The 21,910-nt window shown below is 50.0% G+C and overlaps 1 protein-coding gene across 1 annotated transcript in view; it reads left to right on the top strand.

The window, feature by feature from the left end:
• Window positions 1-21,910, top strand: part of DENND1C (DENN domain containing 1C) — a 127,545-nt gene that overhangs the window by 70,673 nt on the left and 34,962 nt on the right. The window contains exons 3-11 of the mRNA XM_060253235.1: window positions 2,655-2,698; window positions 7,002-7,051; window positions 7,664-7,783; window positions 12,169-12,238; window positions 12,333-12,413; window positions 16,588-16,683; window positions 18,414-18,467; window positions 19,266-19,376; window positions 19,583-19,683. Of these exons, the coding sequence (XP_060109218.1) occupies window positions 2,655-2,698; window positions 7,002-7,051; window positions 7,664-7,783; window positions 12,169-12,238; window positions 12,333-12,413; window positions 16,588-16,683; window positions 18,414-18,467; window positions 19,266-19,376; window positions 19,583-19,683 (727 nt within the window). The remainder of the gene's footprint in view (window positions 1-2,654; window positions 2,699-7,001; window positions 7,052-7,663; window positions 7,784-12,168; window positions 12,239-12,332; window positions 12,414-16,587; window positions 16,684-18,413; window positions 18,468-19,265; window positions 19,377-19,582; window positions 19,684-21,910) is intronic.

The raw sequence follows: 21,910 nt of genomic DNA on the forward strand, positions 1-21,910 counted from the left end.
TCATTGTTTGTTAAGTGGTCTAGGTAGGCAACAAGGGGTAGGAGCAGCTGCTGGTGTTGAGGTCAACCTGGCAGCTCTACTTGTGGTTATTAGCTGAAAAGGATGTCACACCATCAATATGATGTCATTTTCCCCCTCCCTGCGTTCCTTTCTCGCACACTGGTTGCCAGCCAACAACCGTCAACCCTAGAATGTGCGTGTGTGGGCTTCCCAACCCTCCCGCCCTGGCGGGGGACCCCAGGATTTCCAGCCTCTTCCCCCGCTCCCCAAAAAAACAGAAGTGGGGGGAGGGGGGAAACGGCGCCAAGGAGCATGGCGAGCCGCCCCATCCCTCCCCGCCCACCGCAGCTGCTCCTCCGAGATGGGCCCAGGCTGAGCCCATCTCGGAGGAGCAGCCACGGCGAGCGGAGAAGAGGAGGCAGCTGCACAGCAGCATCGCCCACCCCGCCTCCGAGGCAAAACCAGAGAAGGGGAGGGCGGAGGCAGGCCAGGAGCATGGTGAGCCGCGAATCCGGGCCCTTCTAGGACCCGGACTCGTGGCTCGCCACACCCCCGGCCCGCCTCCACCCCCCCCTCCGATTCCACCGCAGCTGCTCCTCCGAGATGGGCCCAGCCTGAGCCCATCTCGGAGGAGCGGCCACAGCGAGAAGAGGCGGCAGCTGCGCAGCGGCGTCGCCCGCTCCGAGACGGGGTGGCTCGTCACGGTCCCCGGTGCCGTTTCCCCCCTCCCCCCTAGCTCCACCCCAGTGTCTCCTGGCTCCACACCCAAAGTCTCCTGGCTCCACCCCCAAAGTCCCCAGATATTTCTGGAGTTGGACTTGGCAACCCTATGCGTGTGTGTGTGACACCAAGATGGTTTGAGGTGGCAGTTGAATCCCTGTTAGTATTGCAGTCAAAATAAGAAAAATAGGGGAAATGGAAATCTCTGCCTAAAAGGTGTTTCCCAAGGAGATCAGAAATCTGCACGCAAAAGCACCCCCCCCTCCCTGTCACGGCCCAAGACGGCGTGATCTCTTTCACCACCTCCGGCGAGCCTCTTTCCTTCCTGTGCGCACATGAGTAATCGCACCCAAGAAGGAACACGCGCCATGTCGCTTGGATTTTAACAGGCCACAACTTTATTGACGGAACTGCGGCATAGTCCAAACAAGTCCCGGAAACATGGCAACATTGTGGGGAGAGGCTAACGGCTGCTTCCTTTAAGCTGTCAGTGGGACCCAGTCTCGCAGCCATGGTGGGGCAAAGGGGGGGCGGGCCTTACCAGGCAGGTGTCATCCTCCTCCAAATTTGGTGTAGCGGTTAAATGCACGGACTTTTATCTGGGAGAACTGGGTCTGATTCTTCACTCCTCCACTTGCAGCTGCTGAGATGGCCTTGGGTCAGCCATAGCTCTCGTAGGAGTTGTCCTTGAAAGAGAAGCTTCTGTCAGAGCTCTCTCACCCACGTCACAAGGTGTTTACGGGGCTTTTTTTTGTAGCAGGAACTTCCTTGCATATGAGGCCACACACCCCTGATGTAGCCAATCCTCCAAGAGCTGACAGTAGAAGATAAGAAGAAGATATTGGATTTATATCCCGCCCTCCACTCTGAAGAGTCTCAGAGCGGCTCACAATCTCCTTTACCTTCCTCCCCCACAACAGACACCCTGTGAGGTGGGTGGGGCTGGAGAGGGCTCTCTCAGCAGCTGCCCTTTCAAGGACAACCTCTGCCAGAGCTATGGCTGACCCAAGGCCATGCTAGCAGGTGCAAGTGGAAGAGTGGGGAATCAAACCCGGTTCTCCCAGATAAGAGTCCGCACACTTAACCACTACACGAAACTGGTTCTCCAAATTAGGCCCTGTACAAAGAGCCCTGTAAGCTCTTGGCAGATTGGCTACATCAGGGATGTGTGGCCTAAAATGTAAATGCGTTCCTGCTACAAAAAAAAGCCCTGAGGAAGATAAAGGAGATTGTGAGCCTCTCTGAGACTCTGAGATTCGGAATGGAGGGCGAGGTATAAATCCAATATCTTCATCTTCTTCCAATCAGCACCAGGGATCGGTGTGAAATCTGTCACAAGTCTTTCAGTTGCAACTTCTATATTCAAAAGGGTCTGAGTTGAGGTTAAAAGGTATGAATCCTGTAATAAATCTTCCAAGGACAAATCCTCTATGCAATTGGCTAGACTAGGATTACAAATGAGTGGGGCTGGTGGATTTTAAAAACCTGCTTGGGGCGAGGGAAGTAAAATCATATTGGAGAAAAAGCAGAAAGAGAGAGAGAGACTGAGGAATAAAGGAGTGAAAATGGTGTTATAGCTGAATCAGAGCAAGACAGAGAGAACAGGTCTGTGTTCCACAACAGTGCGAAACTCTTATTGCTGGGGAAATTATTTTTTACAAAACAGAAGACATATCATAAGGGATTTAGGCCCAGAGGTAAGTGAATACCGGTCTTCTTTTGTGAACAAATTCTACCCACAGGAATCTTATTCACCAGGTGTGGGGGGGGGAGTGTTGAAGCCTTGGCTCTGAAGACAGGAAGTTGCCGGGAAAGGATTCCTTACCTGTAGGCAGGTAAGCCCAGCTTTGGCATAGAACCCTTGGGAGTGGAATCGGTCCGGCTGCATTCTGTATGCTGACCTCTGCTCGTTCTATCTCTCTCTTTCTCTGCAGATTCCCAAGTGCTCCGGCAGTTCCCTCAAGAGTTCGATGACCAGGTCTGTCCTCCTTTGTATGACTGTTCTTCCTCCTCCCCAGTCATTCTGCTGCATCTCTTGTTTCTTCCAAAGGGGCAAAGAGCAGTCATGGGGGTGGGGTGGAGCTGGGGAAATCCCTTCAGCTCTCAGTCTGAAGTGGATCCCTGCTGTGTAGCTTCCATTTGCGAAATAAAAAAGCTTGAGAGTTCCAGACACTGCATCTTCGCTTCAGGGTTCACCGACGGGGGCAACTGAGATTTTTGTGGGCGCCACAACGATTCTGAGGATCACACCAAGGCCTCCTTTTGCAGATTGACCCCTGTTGGTCAGCCAGCCACCCCTGGTGTCACGTTCTCAGGGCGCAGGCAGGCAGGAGTCCAAAGCCGGACTGAGGTCAAAGTTCAGGAAATCAAAAAGGAGCCGAGTCACCACAGCAAAATCGCAAACCAGAAGCAGAAGTCAGTGTCCAAAGCCAAAGGGTCGGGGTGCCAAGGAGTTCAAACCGGTCAGAAGCTGGACTCAGGAAGGAGTGTGGATTCAAGCCAGGGAATTGACTTGTTGCTTCCACGAGATTGCCAAGTCCCGGGTGTGAGTCATATGGGAGCCTCCATCAGCCTGCTCCCTGGGTGGCCGTCATTCTCCTAGTATTCAGGGCTAAGAGATCGAAAGCATTGGCATGCCTCGTGTCTGCATTCTGAGAGTCTTTTCCGAAGATGGCTCTGCATTCTTGAGATGGGAGGGGGAGAGCTTGGAGGAGACTGATTGTCAGCAGCCAGCACAGGTGCCTGGAATGTGGGGAGAGTGATAGATGGGCCAGCTGTCTTCTTCGGCTGAGTCACTGGAAGTCCATTCTTCCTGGTCTGTTAACCCTTCCAGCTCCCCCTCCTCAGGGCTCATGACACCTGGAACCTTTTGGGGTGCAGCAGAAAGTGATGTGGCGCTCTAGGAATTTCCCAAATCTCTATGGCTTTTTTCCTAGGGTGGGGGATTCACTGCTCCCCAGGTCCCACCCCCACCTGCCAATCAGCTAACCAGTGTTCCCTCTAAGCTGAGTTTGCGTGAGCTAGCTCACAGTTTTTCTAGCCTCCAGCTCACACATTTTTGTCTAAGCTCAGGAAGCACACTTAATTTATTCAAGTCGCTTACAATTTTAACGTCAATAGCTCTCAAAGTAGAATTTTTGCTCACGAGTCTTAGAGGGAGCATTACTTGCAGCATGCACCAGAAGTGATATTATTGAATTGCTGGTGATGCTCTGGTATAAAGGTAAAGGTAGTCCCCTGTGCAAGCACCAGTCGTTTCCAACTCTGGGGTGATGTTGCATCATGATGTTTTCTTGGCAGACTTTTACGGGGTGGTTTGCCATTGCCTTCCCCAGTCCTCTACACTTTTCCCCAGCAAGCTGGGGACTCATTTTACTGACCTCGGAAGGCTGGAAGGCTGAGTCAACCTGAAGCCGGCTACCTGAATCCAGCTTCCGCCAGGATCGAACTCAAGTCGTGAGCACAAGGCTCGGACTGCAGTACTGCAGCTTTACCACTCTGCGCCACGGGGCTCCTTACTTGGGCAAAACTCAATGAGACACTCGGTGGCAGTTCTGGATGGTGAAAGGTATAAAAAGCCACAGCTGGTACAAGGGGGGTGTGACGGAACAGCCCCGATCTGCCTACCAGACCCCGTTCCCCGAGCCCCCCCCCCTTTTTGGAGGGAGCTATTTCTCCTCCAGCCACTTGGGCTCGCTGCCACCACCTGCTCAGCCCAGGGGTTCGGATTGAGAGGAACAGGACTCCCAATCCCCCTCTCCAGCTCTGAGGCCAGGCCTCAAGGTCCTCTGCCACCCTGTACTTGGGTATCACAGAGGCCACAGCACTTCTTCAGGGAACCCCTGGAGGATTGGCACCCTATCCAACTACAGGCCTTCCCCCTTCCCCCGGGGCCCCCTTCATAAAGCAGCGTGGTCTAAAGCGGTTGGAGATCTATGTGGTACAACGTTTGACTGCCAGCATTCAAAACAGTAAAACTATTTAATTAGAAGAGAAAAAGAAAAAAAACCAAAAGGAGTTGCATTTAAAAGTTTAGCACAGCAACTGAACAGCAACCAGAAGGACAAATAAAAGGTAGATTTAAACACATCCTCCCGTCCCTGGTCTAGACTTGCCCTGCCTTGTGAATGACTTCCTCGGTCTGGCTGCCTGGAGGTCCACTCCTCTCCCACAGTCAGGAGCCCACAGACTGACAACCTCTCTCCTTGAGGGCCAGCCGAGAACTGAACTTTTCCCGCCTCACTCCAATAAAAAAAAAAAAGAACTTCCTGCCTCTCTAGGAGGCTTTCCCCCTAGAGGTGATGGTTTAACTCCGGAAGGGAGGAGGGAATGAAGGGAAGGCTAGGCCACAAAGCCTACCTTAGCAGTTTCATGTTCCCTCCCAACCAATCACCACCATTAACTAAGATGGCGTTTCTCCATAGGGGGTTTTGCTGCTTCTTATGCCCATTTTGGCTTCTTTGCTGGACTGAGAGGATGTGAGGGAAATATTAATCAAAACATTGCAGATTCAAAATTATGAAATGGTATGAGATGGGTGACTGCAGATGGTGACTGTAGCCATGGAATTAAAAGACGTTTGCTCCTTGGGAGGACAGCTATGGAGAACCTGGGCAGTATAATAAAAAGTAGAGACATCACCCTGCCCACAAAAGCCTGTATAGTCAAAGCGATGGTGTTCCCAGTAGTCATGTATGGCTGTGAGAGGTGGACCATAAGGAAGGCCGAGCGCAGAAGAATAGATGCTTTCAAGCTGTGGTGCTGGAGAAGACTCTTGAGAGTCCCTCGGACTGCAAGAAGATCCAATCAGTCAGTCCTAAGGGAAATCAACCCAGACTGTTCCCTGGAAGGTCAGATGCTGAAGCTGAAGCTCCAATCCTTTGGCCACCCAATGAGAAGGGAGCCCTCCCTGGAGAAGACCCTGATGCTGGGAAAGACAGAAGGCAAAAGAAGAAGGGGACGGCAAAAGAGGAGATGGCTGGACAGCGTTGCTGATGTCACAAACACGAATCTGAGCAGACTTCGGAGGATGGTGGAAGCCAGGAGGGCCTGGCGTGACTTGGTCCAGGGGGTCGCAAAGAGTCGGACTCGACTGTGCGACTGAACAACAAATGAGATGGGTAGAGCCCCAAGATATGCCCTGGCAGCACTGGAGCCAATCAGAGCCATGCTCTGAGCCAGCCAATAGGAACTGGGACAGATGGAGCTCTGGCAAGGGAGGGAGGGTTAAATTAGTGAGAAGGAGGCTAGGGAGAGAAGGGTTTTCCCCAGGTAAGGTTGCCAACTCCGGACTGGAGAATTCCTGGAGGTATGGGGGTGGAGCCTGGGGAAGGCAGGGTTGAGAGAGGGGGAGGGCTTCAGTGGGATATAATTTTACAGTCTACCCTCCCAAAAAGCCATTTTCTGCAGAGGACCTGATTTCTATGCAGTAGTCTGTGCGAAAAGGATCTCGGGGTCTTAGTGGATCATACGCTGAACATGAGTCAACAGTGTGATGCGGCGGCTAAAAAGGCAAATGCAATTTTGGGCTGTATCCACAGAAGTTTAGTGTCCAGATCACATGATGTGATGGTATCGCTTTACTCTGCTCTGGTAAGACCTCACCTGGAGTATTGTATTCAGTTTTGGGCACCACAGTTTAAGAAGGATCTAGACAAGCTGGAACGGGTCCAGAAGAGGGCGACGGAGATGGTGAGGGGTCTGGAGACCAAGTCCTATGAGGAAAGGTTGAAGGAGCTGGGGATGTTTAGCCTGGAGAGGAGGTGCCTTGAGAGGTGATAGGATCACCATCTTCAGGTACTTGAAGAGCTGTCATATAAAGGATGGGGTGGAATTGTTTTCTGTGGCCCCAGAAAGTAGGACCAGAACAAATGGGTTGAAATGAAATCAGAAGAGTTTCCAGCTCAACACATTAGGAAGAACTTCCTGACCGTTAGAGCAGTTCCTCAGTGGAACAGGCTTTCTTGGGAGGTGGTGGGCTCTCATTCCTTGGAGGTTTTTCAACAGAGGCTATATGGCCATCTGACAGCAATGAGGATCCTGTGAATTTAGGGGGAGGTGTTTGTGAGTTTCCTGCATTGTGCAGGAGGTTGGACTAGATGGCCCTGGAGGTCCCTTCCAACTCTCTGATTCTATGATTCTAATGTGTGAAGACACCTCACAGAGACACACAAAGATCCTCATGGCCCACCATTTGCTTTTCAAGGTGCCCTGGTCTGATCTGCTCTGCTCAAGCTGCTGTCTGGGTTGTCCTAACCAAAGTCCCTTTTCTCTTCCTGCAGGAATCCATTCAGATGCTGCCCAAGTTTTGCTTCCCTTTTGATGTCGAAAGGTATGCAGCGGGCCAGGAGCGCTTCCATGCAGTGGAGATGGGACATGGAAAGGCATTTTGAAGCCATGGAAAAACTTTGATTCTCTCTCCAACCCCCAGTAGAGGTGAACTAAGACCAAAAAAAAGGCCATTTGGGGGAGAATTGAAATATCCCATCTAAACTAAAGTCTATTTTCCCATCTAAACTAAAGTCATTTTCCTGCTTTAACAGCATAGCATCCAGTGCCTCTCCCCAAAATACCCTCCAAGTTTCAAAAGGATTGGACCAGGGGGTCCAATTCTATGCGCCCCCCCCCAAAAAAAGTGTCCCTCTCCTTCATTATTTCCAATGGAGGGAAGGCATTTTAAAAGGTGTGTGGTCCCTTTAAATGTGATGGCCAGAACTCCATTTAGAGTTCAATTTATGCTTGTCGCAACCTTGCGCTTGGCTCCACCCCCAAAGTCTCCTGGCTCCACTCCAAAGTCTCCTGGCTCCACCCCCAAAGTCTCCTGGCTCCACTCCAAAGTCTCCTGGCTCCACCCCCAAAGTCCGCCAGATATTTCTTGAATTGGACTCCCATGGTCTCCTTTCACATCACCATCTCGTAATTGTTCCCCCTGTTTCCTGTCCAGGGTTAAGGAGAGCCCCGCAGTCCAGCATTTCACTTTTGCACTCACCGACCTGGAAGGGAAGCAACGTTTCGGCTTCTGCCGGCTGGCCAAAGACTTCCGCACCTGCCTCTGCATCCTCAGGTAGGAGAGTTCACCTGTGCTCTCTTTTCAGGGGCAGGATTTGTCTCGTTGTCACTGCAAGAAGCATTAAGAACATAAGAGAAGTCCTGTTGGATCAGGTCAATGGCCCATCCAGTCCAACACTCTGTGTCTCATAAGAACATAAGAGAAGCCCTGTTGGATCAGGCCAGTGGCCCATCCAGTCCAATACTCTGTGTCTCATAAGAACATAAGAGAAGCCATGTTGGATCAGGCCAGTGGCCCATCCAGTCCAACACTCTGTGACACGTAAGAACATAAGAGAAGCCATGTTGGATCAGGTCAATGGCCCATCCAGTCCAATACTCTGTGTCTCATAAGAACATAAGAGAAGCCCTGTTGGATCAGGCCAGTGGCCCATCCAGTCCAACACTCTGTGTCACATAAGAACATAAGAGAAGCCCTGTTGGATCAGGCCAGTGGCCCATCCAGTCCAATACTCTGTGTCTCATAAGAACATAAGAGAAGCCCTGTTGGATCAGGCCAGTGGCCCATCCAGTCCAACACTCTGTGTCACATAAGAACATAAGAGAAGCCATGTTGGATCAGGCCAGTGGCCCATCCAGTCCAACACTCTGTGACACGTAAGAACATAAGAGAAGCCATGTTGGATCAGGTCAATGGCCCATCCAGTCCAATACTCTGTGTCTCATAAGAACATAAGAGAAGCCCTGTTGGATCAGGCCAGTGGCCCATCCAGTCCAATACTCTGTGTCTCATAAGAACATAAGAGAAGCCCTGTTGGATCAGGCCAGTGGCCCATCCAGTCCAACACTCTGTGTCACATAAGAACATAAGAGAAGCCATGTTGGATCAGGTCAATGGCCCATCCAGTCCAATACTCTGTGTCTCATAAGAACATAAGAGAAGCCATGTTGGATCAGGCCAGTGGCCCATCCAGTCCAACACTCTGTGTCACATAAGAACATAAGAGAAGCCATGTTGGATCAGGCCAATGGCCCATTCAGTCCAACACTCTGTGTCACAGAAGAACATAAGAGAAGCCATGTTGGATCAGGCCAGTGGCCCATCCAGTCCAACACTCTGTGTCACATAAGAACATAAGAGAAGCACACACACACACACACACACACACACACTGTGGCTAATAGCCACCGATGGACCTCTGCTCCATATTTTTATGTAATCCCCTCTTGAAGCTGGCTATGCTTGTAGCCACCACCACCTCCTGTGGCAGTGAATTCTTCAGAAACTGAGGGGAAGTTGCTTTCCAGAGGGTTGCCAGCCTCCAGGTGGGGTCTGGAGATCCCCTGGAATTACAGCTGATCTCCAGGCAACAGAGATCCGTTCCTGTGGGGGGGAAAGGGATGCTTTGGAAGTGAACTCTATGGCATTAAACCCCACCAAAGGCCCAAGGGATGCCAGCAGCCTCCAAGTGGAGCCTGGGGATCCCCCGACATTCCAACTCACTTCCCCTGGAGGAAATGGCATCTTCCAACAGTGGACTCTAGGTGATTATATCCCGGCTCTGACCCCTTCCCAAACTCCCCTCGCCCCCAGGTACTGCTGCAAATCCCCAGGAATTTCCCAAGCTGGAGTTGGCAACCCTATTCCAGGCAGAGAAAGAAGAAGAATTGCAGATTGGTACCCCGTCCTTCCCTCTGAATCAGAGACTCAGAGCGGCTTACAATCTCCTTTATCTTCTCCCCCCACAACAGACACCCTGTGCGGTGGGTGAGGCTGAGAGACCTCTGACAGAAGCTGCCCTTTCAAGGACAACCTCTGCCAGAGCTCTGGCTGAGCCAAGGCCATTCCAGCAGGTGCAAGTGGAGGAGTGGGGAATCAAACCCGGTCCTCCCAGATAAGAGCACTCTGGCTGAGCCAAGGCCATTCCAGCAGCTGCAAGTGGAGGAGTGGGGAATCAAACCCGGAACTTCCAGATAAGAGCTATGGCTGACCCAAGGCCATTCCAGCAGGTGCAAGTGGAGGAGTGGGGAATCAAACCCGGTTCTCCCAGATAAGAGCACTCTGGCTGAGCCAAGGCCATTCCAGCAGGTGCAAGTGGAGGAGGGGGGAATCAAACCCGGTTCTCCCAGATAAGAGAGCTCTGGCTGAGCCAAGGCCATTCCAGCAGGTGCAAGTGGAGGAGTGGGGAATCAAACCCGGTCCTCCCAGATAAGAGCACTCTGGCTGAGCCAAGGCCATTCCAGCAGGTGCAAGTGGAGGAGTGGGGAATCAAACCCGGTCCTCCCAGATAAGAGCACTCTGGCTGACCCAAGGCCATTCCAGCAGGTGCAAGTGGAGGAGTGGGGAATCAAACCCGGTTCTCCCAGATAAGAGCACTCTGGCTGAGCCAAGGCCATTCCAGCAGGTGCAAGTGGAGGAGGGGGGAATCAAACCCGGTTCTCCCAGATAAGAGCACTCTGGCTGAGCCAAGGCCATTCCAGCAGCTGCAAGTGGAGGAGTGGGGAATCAAACCCGGTTCTCCCAGATAAGAGAGTTATGGCTGACCCAAGGCCATTCCAGCAGGTGCAAGTGGAGAAGTGGGGAATCAAACCCGGTTCTCCCAGATAAGAGAGCTCTGGCTGACCCAAGACCATTCCAGCAGGTGCAAGTGGAGGAGTGGGGAATCAAACCCGGTTCTCCCAGATAAGAGTCCGCGCACTTAACCGCTACACCAGACTGGCTCTCTGGGAAAGAAAGAATATTTTCCAGCTCCGCTTTGAAGATTCTTTTCACACCAAGCATGCGTTCTTCCTTCATTAATTCTAATTTTAAAACTGACTTTATCTCCATCCCGCCTTTCACCGTAATGGGGGCCTGGTGCCGCTTAATGCCCTCCCGCTTCCTCCGTTTTATCCTCACAACGCCCCTGTGAAGTAGGCTAGGTAGAGAGAGTGTGCCAGGCCCAAGGTCACCCAGCAAGCTTCCATGGTACAAGCAGGGATTTGAACTCGGTTTTCCCCAGGGCTTTTTTTGTGACAGGAACACCTTTGCATATTAGGCCAAACCCCCAGATGTAGCCAATCCTCCTGGAGTTTACAGTAGGCCCTGTAAGAAGAGCCCTGGAAGCTCTTGGGGGATTGGCTACATCAGGGATATTATGCAGGGGTGGAATTCTAGCAAGAGCTCCTTTGCATATTAGGCCACACCCCTGATGTAGCCAATCCTCCTAGAGGTTACAGTAGGCCTGTAAGAAGAGCCCTGGAAGCTCTTGGGGGATTGGCTACATCAGGGATATTATGCAGGGGTGGAATTCTAGCAAGAGCTCCTTTGCATATTAGGCCACACCCTCCTGATGCAGCCAATCCTCCTGGAGCTTACAGTAGGCCCTTTAAGAAGAGCCCTTTAAGCTCTTGGAAGACTGGCTACATCAGGGATATGCAGGGGCGGAATTCTAGCAAGAGCTCCTTTGCATATTAGGCCACACCCCCTGATGTAGCCAATCCTCCTGGAGGTTACAGTAGGCCTGTAAGAAGAGCCCTGGAAGCTCTTGGGGGATTGGCTACATCAGGGATATTATGCAGGGGTGGAATTCTAGCAAGAGCTCCTTTGCATATTAGGCCACACCCTCCTGATGCAGCCAATCCTCCTGGAGCTTACAGTAGGCCCTTTAAGAAGAGCCCTTTAAGCTCCTGGAGGATTGGTTACATCAGGGAGATGTGGCCTGATATGCAAAGGAGTTCCTGCTGCAGAAAAAGCCCTGGTTCTCCCAGATGCTCATCTGACGCTTTAACCCAGGGGTATCAAATTCATTTGTTATGAGAGCCGAATCTGACATAAATGAGACCTTGTTGGACCAGGCCATACTGGGCCAGGCTGGGCCATGTCAGACCGGGCCATGTGTGTACCTATTTAGGATTAGGTAGCAGAGATATACGCTTTATAAAGTCCACAGACAAACACGACTAAAGATTATTTAAAAAAAACAACAACCAAAACCTTAAAATAAAACATGCTTGAACATTAGCATGTGTTGGTCTTAAAGGTGCTTTCTTTATATCTCTCTCCTGGGATCCAGGGAACTGGGCAAAGGAAGCTCTGGCTCTTTCCCTCCCTCCTCAGGGACCAGGAGGGGGAGGAGCCTCAGCCAATGGAGGAAAATTGAGGTTTTGCTCTGTCAGTTCCTGTGCGATTGAGCAAGCCTGGCAAAGCAAGTTGAGATGCAGAAGGAAGCAAGAGAGGAAGCAATTCCTGCGCGATTGAGCAAGCCTGGCAAAGCAAGTTGAGATGCAGAAGGATGCAAGAGAGAGGGAGAAGGAAACAGACAAGAGCCAGTTGCTGGGGGGCCTGATAAGAGCCCTCTGGGGGCCTGATTCAGCCTCTAGGGCTGCATGTTTGACACCCCAGCTTTAACCCCTGGGCCTCCCTGGCTCTCCTTAACTGTCAACTTTGCTTCTTCACAGCTACTTGCCTTGGTTTGAAGTTTTCTACAAGATCCTGAACAACATTGCTGACCACTTAGCCAAAGAGCAGGTGAGAGCAGACGTCCCAGGCCCGCTTCCGCCTTCCTAGCATCCCAGCTCCTTCTCCTTTCCCCGCAAACTCTCGTCTTTCTCTTCCCCCTTAGTTCACCGAGCTGGATGAATTCCTGTCCATGCTGTATCTCCACACTGTGCCGAAATTCAACAGCCCCGTCAGCCTTGAATTTGTAAGTATCCTCTTCTCGGATCTGTAAAGAGAAGCCCTAGAGAGGCCCTCAACTTTGTCTTGGGCAGGGGTGTCAACACGTGCAGCCTGGGAGCCAAACCAGGCCCCTGGAGGACTCCCGTCAGGCCCCCAAGCAAGTCTACTTCCTTCTCCCTCTCTCTTGCTTCCTTCTGCATCACAGGTTGCTTTGCCAGGATTTCTGAGGAGCTACAGAGCAAGGCCTCTATTTTCTCCATTGGCTGAGGCTCCTCCCTTGGGAAGGAAGGAAGGAAGGAAGGAAGGGAGAGGGGGAGAGTTTGCTTTGCCAGGCTCTCTCTATTGCACAGCCCAGCTACTGAGCCAAGCCACTTTTCCTTCTATTGGCTGAGGCTCTTCCCCCTCCTGGTCCTCTGGAGTAGGAAGGAAGGAAAGAGCCAGAGCTTCCTTTGCCCAGTTCCCTGGATCGCACAGGAGAGATACAAAAAAAGCACCTTTAAGACCAACAAGTGCTAATGTTTGAAGCATGTTTTAAGTTTTTAAGATCTTTAATTGTGTTTGTCTGTGTCCTTTATAAAGTTCATATCTCCGCTACTTGGCATTACATGTTATGACGCTCATGGCCCAGCCTGACAAGCAAATGAGTTTGATAAGCTGCTCCAGACTAAGGCGGCTCCCCCTCACACCTGAATCTATTTACAAACCGATCGTTGTCCCCACTTGGCTGCGCTTTCAAACGGAACGAGTTCTACAGAACCATCGGTGCCAATTAAGTTCAGCGTATTGCTGGTGTGAGCTGCAGTCCTGAGCGCTGGCTCCCATCGAGAATTGTGACCAGAATAAGTTTTCTTTATAGAAACATGCTTCAGAGCAGGGGTGTCAAACTCATGTGCTACGAGGGCCAGATCAGACCTAAATGTGACCTTGTCTGGGCAGGCCGTGAGCGTCAGAACATGTAATGCCAGGAAGCGGAGATATGAACTTTATAAAGGACACAGGCAAACACAATTAAAGAGTTTTAAAACTTAAAACATGCTTCAAACATTACTGCTTGTTGGTCGTAAAGGTGCTTTCTTTGTAACTCTCCCCTGGGATCCAGGGAACTGGGCAAAGGAAGCTCTGGCTCTTTCCTTCCTTCCGTAGGGGACCAGAAGGGGGAGGAGCCTCAGCCAATAGAAGAGAGGCTTGGCTCAGTAGCTCTGCTGTGAGATTGAGAGAGCCTAGCAAAGCAAGTTCTCCCTTCCCAACCTCAGCCAATGGGAAAAACCTCAGCCAATGGGAAAAACAGAGGCTTTGCTCTGTAGCTCCTGTGCAATTGAGAAATCCTGGCAAAGCAACCTGTGATGCAGAAGGAAGCAAGAGAGAGGGAGAAGGAAGCAGACTTGCTTGGGGGGGCTGATGGGAGCTCTCCAGGGGCCTGATTTGGCCCCCGGGCCACATGTTTGACACCCCTGCTTTAGAGCCTGGGGTACATGTTGCCGCACTTGGTGAGAAAAAGAAATTGACCTTCTCAGCACACTGCGAGTGAAGGAAATTTACTACTGTTGTATTCATCACCCGCATCGTTTGGATTTACCTAAGGCTGCCGCAGTCAGCATGAAGTACGGAGGGGGTGGGTGTTTGGAAGGACATATGTATGTTGAGCATTATGGACTGTGCTGACAAGGAATACACATACAAAACACTATAAGTGTGATTGTAAAAATACGTGGCTCTGTGGCTTTAAGTAGAACACAAAAATTGAAACAAGAGAGTGAAATCCACTCTGTTGAAGTTTATGGATACAGAGGCTGTTGCAACACAGTGTTTCATCTCTTTGGCAAACCTTCGCACTGCGGTTTCCTCTGTTGTGTACCCACCACAGCCCTAATACATCAGGGTCATCAGGAAGCAGGAAGGAGGAGGGAAATGTGTGCTGGGCACTCCGTTATTCCCTATGGAGACAGATTGCCATAGGGTTTAATGGAGAATTGATCTGTGGGTATCTGGGGCTCTAGAGGGGCTGTTTTTGTTTGTTTTTGTTTTTTTTATCAAATAAAACAGTTTATTGAAGCTTATTTGCAGTACAAAATACTTGCAAAAACAAATTATTACAACAATGTAACACATTCAAACACCCCCAGCACCATTCCCCCCACCACCACCAAGAGCTTAAGGGGAACTACCAAAACATAGATTCAAATTCCTCATTTCAATTCCCACACTTTTTATCCATAGATACAGCGGGTTCCAAATCTTTTTACAAGCCGAGTAAGACTGTCCTCTTAATTTCATTGTTAGCATATCTAGCTCTGCTGCCTCCAATAGCTTTTGCACAAACTCATCCCTTTCTGGAATTTTTGCAACCTTCCAATACCTGGCGTATAGAATTCTAGCCACGGTAACAATATATAACAAAAGTTTTTTCTCTAATTTGGGGAGATTTTCCTTTCCTATACTTAACAGGTAAAATTCAGGTGTATGCGAAAATCTTATTTTGAAAATTTTCTGGCACCAGATATTAATTTGGGCCCAATATTTTTTGGCATGAGCACACTGCCACCAGATATGATATAGGGTTCCTTTCACTTTCCCGCACTTCCAGCATTTGTTAGAGTAGCTTGGATAGATCTTGGCCAGTCTCTCCGGGGTTAAATACCATCTCTAGGCCATTTTGTACAAGTTTCTTGAGGGGCTGTTTGAGGTAGAGGCACCAACTTTGCAGCATGGCATCTGAGTAGGGTTGCCAAGTCCAATTCAAGAAATATCTGGGGACTTTGGGGGTGGAGCCGGGAGACATTAGGGGTGGAGCCAAGATCAAGCATAACTGAACTCCAAAGGGAGTTCTGGCCATCACATTTAAAGGGACAGCACACCTTTTCAATTCCTTCCTTCCATAGGAAATAGTGAAGGACAGGGGCACCTTCTTTTGGGGCTCATAGAATTGGAGCCCCTGGTCCAATCTTTTTGAAACTTGGGGAGTATTTTGCGAAGAGGCACTAGACGCTATACTGAAAATTTGGTGCCTCTACCCCCAAAAACAGCCCCCCCAGAGCCCCAGATACCCACAGATCAATTCTCCATGATTTTCTATGGGAATAAATCTCCATAGGGAATAATAGAGTTCGCAAGAGACATTTCCCTCCCCTCCCCCCGCTTTCTGACGACCCTGAAGCGGGGGGAGGGCCTCCAAAACAGGGGATCCCCTGCCCCGCGCTGGGGATTGGCAACCCTACATCTGACTCCACTCCTCAAAACATCAAGTCTCAAAAATTTACTACCCAAAGTAGCCCCCAAAGCAGATGCCCCTATCTTTCATTATTTCCATTGGGGGGAAGGCATTTAAAAGGTATGCAGTTCCTATAAATGTGAGGGTTGACAGATTAGCTCGCCCTTTTTGAAAATCCGACCCCTGCATGCCAGTTCTCTAATCAGGGGTGTCAAACTCATTAGCTATAAGGGCCGGATCTGACATAAATGAGACCTTGTCGGGCCGGGCCATGTCAGACCGGGCCATGTGTGTACCTATTTAAGATTAGGTACCAGAGATATAAATTTTATTAAGAACACAAACACACATATGTTATTTTAAAAAACTTAAAACGTGCTTAAAACGTTAGCACTCGTTGGTCTTAAAGATGCTTTCTTTGTATTTCTCCCATGGGATCCAGGGAACTGGGCAAAGGAAGCTCTGGCTCTTTCCTTTCTTCCCCGGGGGACTGGAGGGGGTGGGAGCCTCAACCAATAGAAGGAAGAGAGCCTTGGCTCAGTAGCTCTGCTGTGTGACTGAGAGAGCCTGGCAAAGCAAGCCCTCCCTTCTCCCCTTCCTCCCCAAGGGAGGAGCTCCAGTCAATGGAGAAAATAGAGGCTTTGCTCTGTAGCTCTGCTGTGTGATTGAGCAAGCCTGGCAAAGCAAGCTGTGATGCAGAAGGAAGCAAGAGGGAGGGAGAAGGAAGCAGATGACAGCCAGTTGCTCGGGGGCCTGATAGGAGCCCTCCAGGGGCCTGATTCGGCTCCCAAACCGCATGTTTGACACCCCTGATCTGTCTGATGCGAATAAGGGGAAATGAACTATGAAAGGCACCCTGTGAGCAACAAACATGGCTTCTTCAGTGATATTGGCGAGCCAGCATGGGGGAGCAGGAGCAGCAGGCCTCTGCCTCCGAAAGGTCTCTCTCACCTTCCTGGGGTCCTTTTTTAACCCCTTGTTGTCCTGCAAGGACCCAAAGGTGACCAAATTGAAAATTACCACCGGGAAGGATCTGAACCCACAACACCAAGACTGGAGCCAGGATCTGCACCCGGGGTCAGTGTCGGTGAGTGAAGAATCTGACGTACGCCAGACGATTCGGCGGTTCTTTGCACTGTGTCCTCTCCTCCACTCACTTGTGTGATGTCCGACTGCTCTGACTTCTACCCCCCCCCCCGCCCAAGATTTCACCTCCAATGCGCGGTGGAAAGAGTGGATAGAGTTTTGAAGCAGTGGACTGTGCCACGCCGCTCAAGACAGCAGGCAGGAAGAAAATACCATTTTTGAATGCTTCTCCATGCAAAAATCTCTCTTTATGTTTTCTGCAGGGGTGGAATTCTAGCAGAAGCTTCTTTGCATGTTAGGCCACACACCACAATCCTCCAAGAGCTTACAAGGCTCTTTTTTGTAAGCTCTTGGAGGAATGGCTACATCAGGGATGTGTGGTCTAATATGCAAAGAAGCTTCTGCTAGAATTCCACCCCTGGTTTTCTGTATGGCCTTTTCCGCATTCTCATTTCCCTCCCTGATAAGTTCCTGCTTCTTCCACTTTTGTAGCAAGAACTCCTTTGCATATTAGGCCACACACCCCTGAGGTAGCCAATCCTCCAAGAGCTTACAGGGCTCTTCGTACAAGGCCTATTGTAAGCTCCAGGAGGATTGGCTACCTCAGGGGGGTGTGGCCTAATAGGCAAAGGAGCTCCTGATAGAAAAGAAGCCCTAACTTCCAGAGTTTTCTGTTCCGCACATGTTTTGCTCTCTCTAGTGGCAGATTTGATATGTCCGGCATAAAAGCCTGCCGTTTAAATTTGCAAGATGTACTGGACATAAACCAGGGTAATATCGAATTGACCACTAGAGGGAGAAAAAACATGCCAGACCAGGGGGCGGGGCGGGAAATCTCAAAAGAAACAGGAATTGACAGTTGAGAATGACAATGCAGATGTCAGTGCAAAAAATTCCATTTGCTTCTTGCTGTGTTAGCTGTCTCTTTGCAAAAAGTTTGTTTTTAATTGGCTGTTGTAGATTTTCCAGGCTGTGTGGCCATGGTCTTGGCATTGTGGGACCAGACGTTTCGCCAGCATCTGTGATAGGCATCCTCAGAGGTGTAACCCAGAAAACTGGAGTTCTCTCTGGGTCAAATTGAGAAGAAGATGGTAGGCAGGTAAGTTATATCTACTCAGGCAGGTGGGGTAGGGCTGAGTCATTATAAGCGAGAACCCCCTCAATTAAGCTCCTCCATTCGCATGTCACAGCCCAGGAAGCTCCGACAAGACAATGACTCAGCCCTACCCCACCGGCCTGAGTATATATAAATTACCTGCCTACCATCTTCTTCTCACTTTGACCTAGAGAGAACTCCAGTTTTCTGGGTTACACCTCTGAGGATGCCAGTCACAGTTGTTGGCAAAACATCAGGTCTCACAATGCCAAGACCACGGCCACACAGCACAGAAAAACAACAACTACCAGACTCCAGCCGTGAAAGCCTTCGACAACTTTATTTTTAATGTGAGGAGAGCATGGACAAAATGTGATTTCCTCACCTGCCTCCCTTGTGGAGCGGTACAGTCCGTGCCTCATAGCTTGGCCACCTTCTTTTGCTGCATAGATTAAAAAAAACCTAAGAACTTTGCCTTTCATGTCTTCTTGGGGAGCAAGCTCACCTCCTGACTAACCTTACCACCTCACAAACGGCCATTAATTCCTCGAGCTCAGCCTACCAGCGGGACTAATTTTGCCTACCTTTGGCCCCTTTTAGACCAGATTTGCAACCTCTTTTCTTCTTCCTTTCAGGCTTCGTATTTCATCGGCCCAGATCACAGCAAACTGCCCACCATCCCAGAAAGTGTAAGTTGTGTTGCTTGCATCATGGATCTTTGTGCTGGGGCGGGGTGTTGAGGGGTGATAATACTTTGCAGATGCTCTCCCACTGAGCCACCGTCCCCCTTCCTCAGACATATGAACCTGTCTTATACTGAATCAGACCCTGGGTCCATCAAAAGCAGTCTTGTCTACTCAGACTGGCAGCGGCTCTCCACCTGAGGTTTTTCACGCCTCTTTGCCTGGACCCTTTTAGTTGGAGATGCCAGGGATTTATCCTGGGACCTTCTGCTTGCCAAGCAGATGCTCTCCCACTGAGCTACAGCCCCATTCATGGCTCTCCAGGCTCTCAGGTGGAAGTTTTTAACGCCTCTTTGCCTGGACCCTTTTTAGTTGGAGATGCCAGGGATTGAACCTGGGACCTTCTGCTTACCAAGCAGATGCTCTGCCACTGAGCCACCGTCCCTCCCCTGCTCTCCAGGGTCTCAAGCTGAGGTTTTCCACGCCTCTTTGCCTGGACCCTTTTTAGATGGAGATGCCGGGGATTGAACCTGGGACCTTCTGCTTACCAAGCAGATGCTCTACCGCTGAGCCACCGTCCCTCCCCTTTTGCTTTTGTTTTCCCCGCACACCTGGGGATTGGCAACCCTATGTGAATAGGAAGGAGGAAGCTGGTGGCAATGAGCCCCAGGAGATGCCCCACCAGGTGGTCTGTTGAAGCCGGCCCTGTAAGCAGAGATGGCAGAGGGGCTCCCGAAGGGAGCAACGAGGAGCAGGCAGCCCCGTCTTTCCGCCTCGGAGTCTAACCGCCGTCCCCTCCTGCAGAGGAACCTGACCGAGTTCGTTGTGGCCGTGGATGTGAACAACATGCTGTGGCTCTACGCCAGCCTGCTGCAGGAGAGACGGATCCTGTTGACCACCAGCAAGCTCAGCACAGTAAGGGGGTCGGTGGAAGGGGCGGCGTCTCCCACATCTCAGGGGGCTCAGCAGCAAAACCAATGGCACCTTTGGGCATGGGGCATCACGTCCTTTAATGGTTTGGGACCGCCATGCCTAGGGGACCCCCCCCCATCCTCCCCATGCAAGGCATGGTGTCCCAAGGGAGCCTCAATGAACGTCCCGCCCCCTTTTTCTCCTTGCAGCTCACAGCCTGTGTCCAGGCCGCAACGGCCATGCTGTATCCCATGCACTGGCAACACATCTACATCCCTGCTCTGCCTGCCCACCTCCTGGACTACTGCTGGTGAGTCTTTCTTTCTTTCTTTCTTTCTTTCTTTCTTTCTTTCTTTCTTTCTTTCTTTCTTTCTTTCTTTCTTTCATTTTCCTTTCTCTTTCTCTATTTCTTTCTCTCTTTCTTAGTCTCTCTGTCTCCCTCCCTCTCTCTTTCATTCTTTCTTTCTCTCTGTCTCTCTTTTGTCTTTCTTTTCTCTCTCTCTCTTTTGTTTTTCTCTGTCTCCCTCTTTCTTTCTTTCTTTCTTTCTTTCTTTTTCTTTCTTTCTTTCTCTCTTTCTTTTTTCTTTTCTCTCTGTTTCTTTCTCTTTCATTCTTTCTTTCTCTCTCTCTTTCCCTCTGTCTCTCTTTAGTCTTTCTTTTCTCTCTCTCTTTCTTTCTTTCTTTCTTTCTTTCTTTCTTTCTTTCTTTCTTTCTTTCTTTCTTTCTCTCTCTCTCTCTTTCTCTCTTTCTCTCTTTCTCTCTTTCTCTCTTTCCTCCCTTCCCTTCCCTCCCTCCCTCCCTTCTCTGTGCTGCCTCTTTCAAATCCTACTTCAGGCAGTTTGCAATTAAAAACACAAGCAGCATAAAACTCCCCATAAACCAGAAACAGATCATTAAAAAGCTGGAAAGAGAAAAGCCCTAATTAAAAGTCTGGATAAACAGAGATGTTTTAACCTGGCATTTAAGGGTTTTTCTGCATCTGCATTTTTTGCACTTGTCATTTACTGTTTCTTCCAGGGCAGGGTTGCAAACTGAGGGCTGCGGCTTCCTTCATTACGTCAGTCCATCTCATACTGGGTCTTCCTCTTCCTGCCGACTTCCTCTTTTCTTGGCATTATTGTCTTCTCCACTGAGTCTTGTCTTCTCATAATGTGACCAAAGTACAAGAACCTCAGTCCAGTCATTTTAGTTTCTAGGGAGGGTTCAAGCTTGATTTGATCTTGTCTTTTTTGGCAGTCTGTGGTTTCCATTATACGCTCCTCCAGTACCACATTTTAAAGGAGATCAACTTGCTTCCTGTCTGCTTTCTTCCTTGTCCAACTTTTGCACCCACACTTAGCAATGGAGAATACCAAGGCCTTTTTTTTGTAGCAGGAACTTCTTTGCATATTAGGCCATGCCCCCCTCTGATGCAGCCAATCCTCCTGGAGCTTATGGTAGAGCACGTACGAAGAGCCCTGTAAGCTCTTGGAGGATTGGCTACATAAGAGAGGTGTGGCCTAATATGCAAAGGAGTTCCTGCTACCAAAAAAGCCCTGGTGAATGCTATGGCGTTAATTAATCTTGGTCACTAGAGACACATCCTGACACTTCAGGATGTTTTATCGCTTTTTATTTACGTTAAATTTATATCCCGCCCATTCTGTACAGACTCGAGGCGGTTAACAGCATAAAATAGACAGTAAACGAAAACAATATTAAAACAAGAAAACAATTGGATAAACAACAATGGTGTTACTCAGGCGGATCATGTAATATTTTCTTTCTCACACGCACAGATCCTAGGCAGTTAGTAATAAAAGCACTAAGGATCCAGATGTGGTGGCAGTCTTCTCCCATTAGATGTTCTATGCCGGGGTGGCCAACGGTAGCTCTCCAGATGTTTTTTGCCTACAACTCCCATCAGATGAGTTTATCATGGCTGGGGAGGGGCGGTGGCTCAGTGGTAGAGCATCTGTTTGGTAAATAGAAGGTCCCAGGTCCAATCCCTGGCATCTCCAAAAAAGGGTTCAGGCAAATAGGTGTGAAAAACCTCAGCTGGAGACCCTGGAGAGCCGCTGCCAGTCTGAGAAGACAATACTGACTTTGATGGACCAAGCGGGGCCCATCAGTTGCCTACAACTCCCATCAGATGGGAGTTGTAGGCAAAAAACATCTGGAGAGCTCCCATCAGATGGGAGTTATAGGCAAAAAGCATCTGGAGAGCTACCGTTGGCTACCCCAGTTATATGCCATCCGAAACAGTTCAGTCTTGCGGGCCCTGCGGAACTGCAATAAATCCCTCAGGGCCCTAATGGCTTCTGGAACGGTGTTCCAAAGTATTGGGGCCGCAACCGAGAAGGCTCTTGCTCTGGTGGAGTTGAGCCTAGCTTCTTTTAGCCCAGGGACAGCCAGAAGATTTTGAGAGCTTGATCGCAATGCTCTCTGGGGAACATGTGGGGCAAGGCAGACCCACAGATAGGTAGGTCCTAGGCCATATAGGGCTTTGAAGGTTACTACCAGGACCAGCTTTATCATGGCTGGGGAGGGGCGGTGGC

Source organism: Heteronotia binoei, chromosome 13 (genome assembly GCF_032191835.1).
Source record: "Heteronotia binoei isolate CCM8104 ecotype False Entrance Well chromosome 13, APGP_CSIRO_Hbin_v1, whole genome shotgun sequence".
NCBI lineage: Eukaryota > Metazoa > Chordata > Lepidosauria > Squamata > Gekkonidae > Heteronotia > Heteronotia binoei.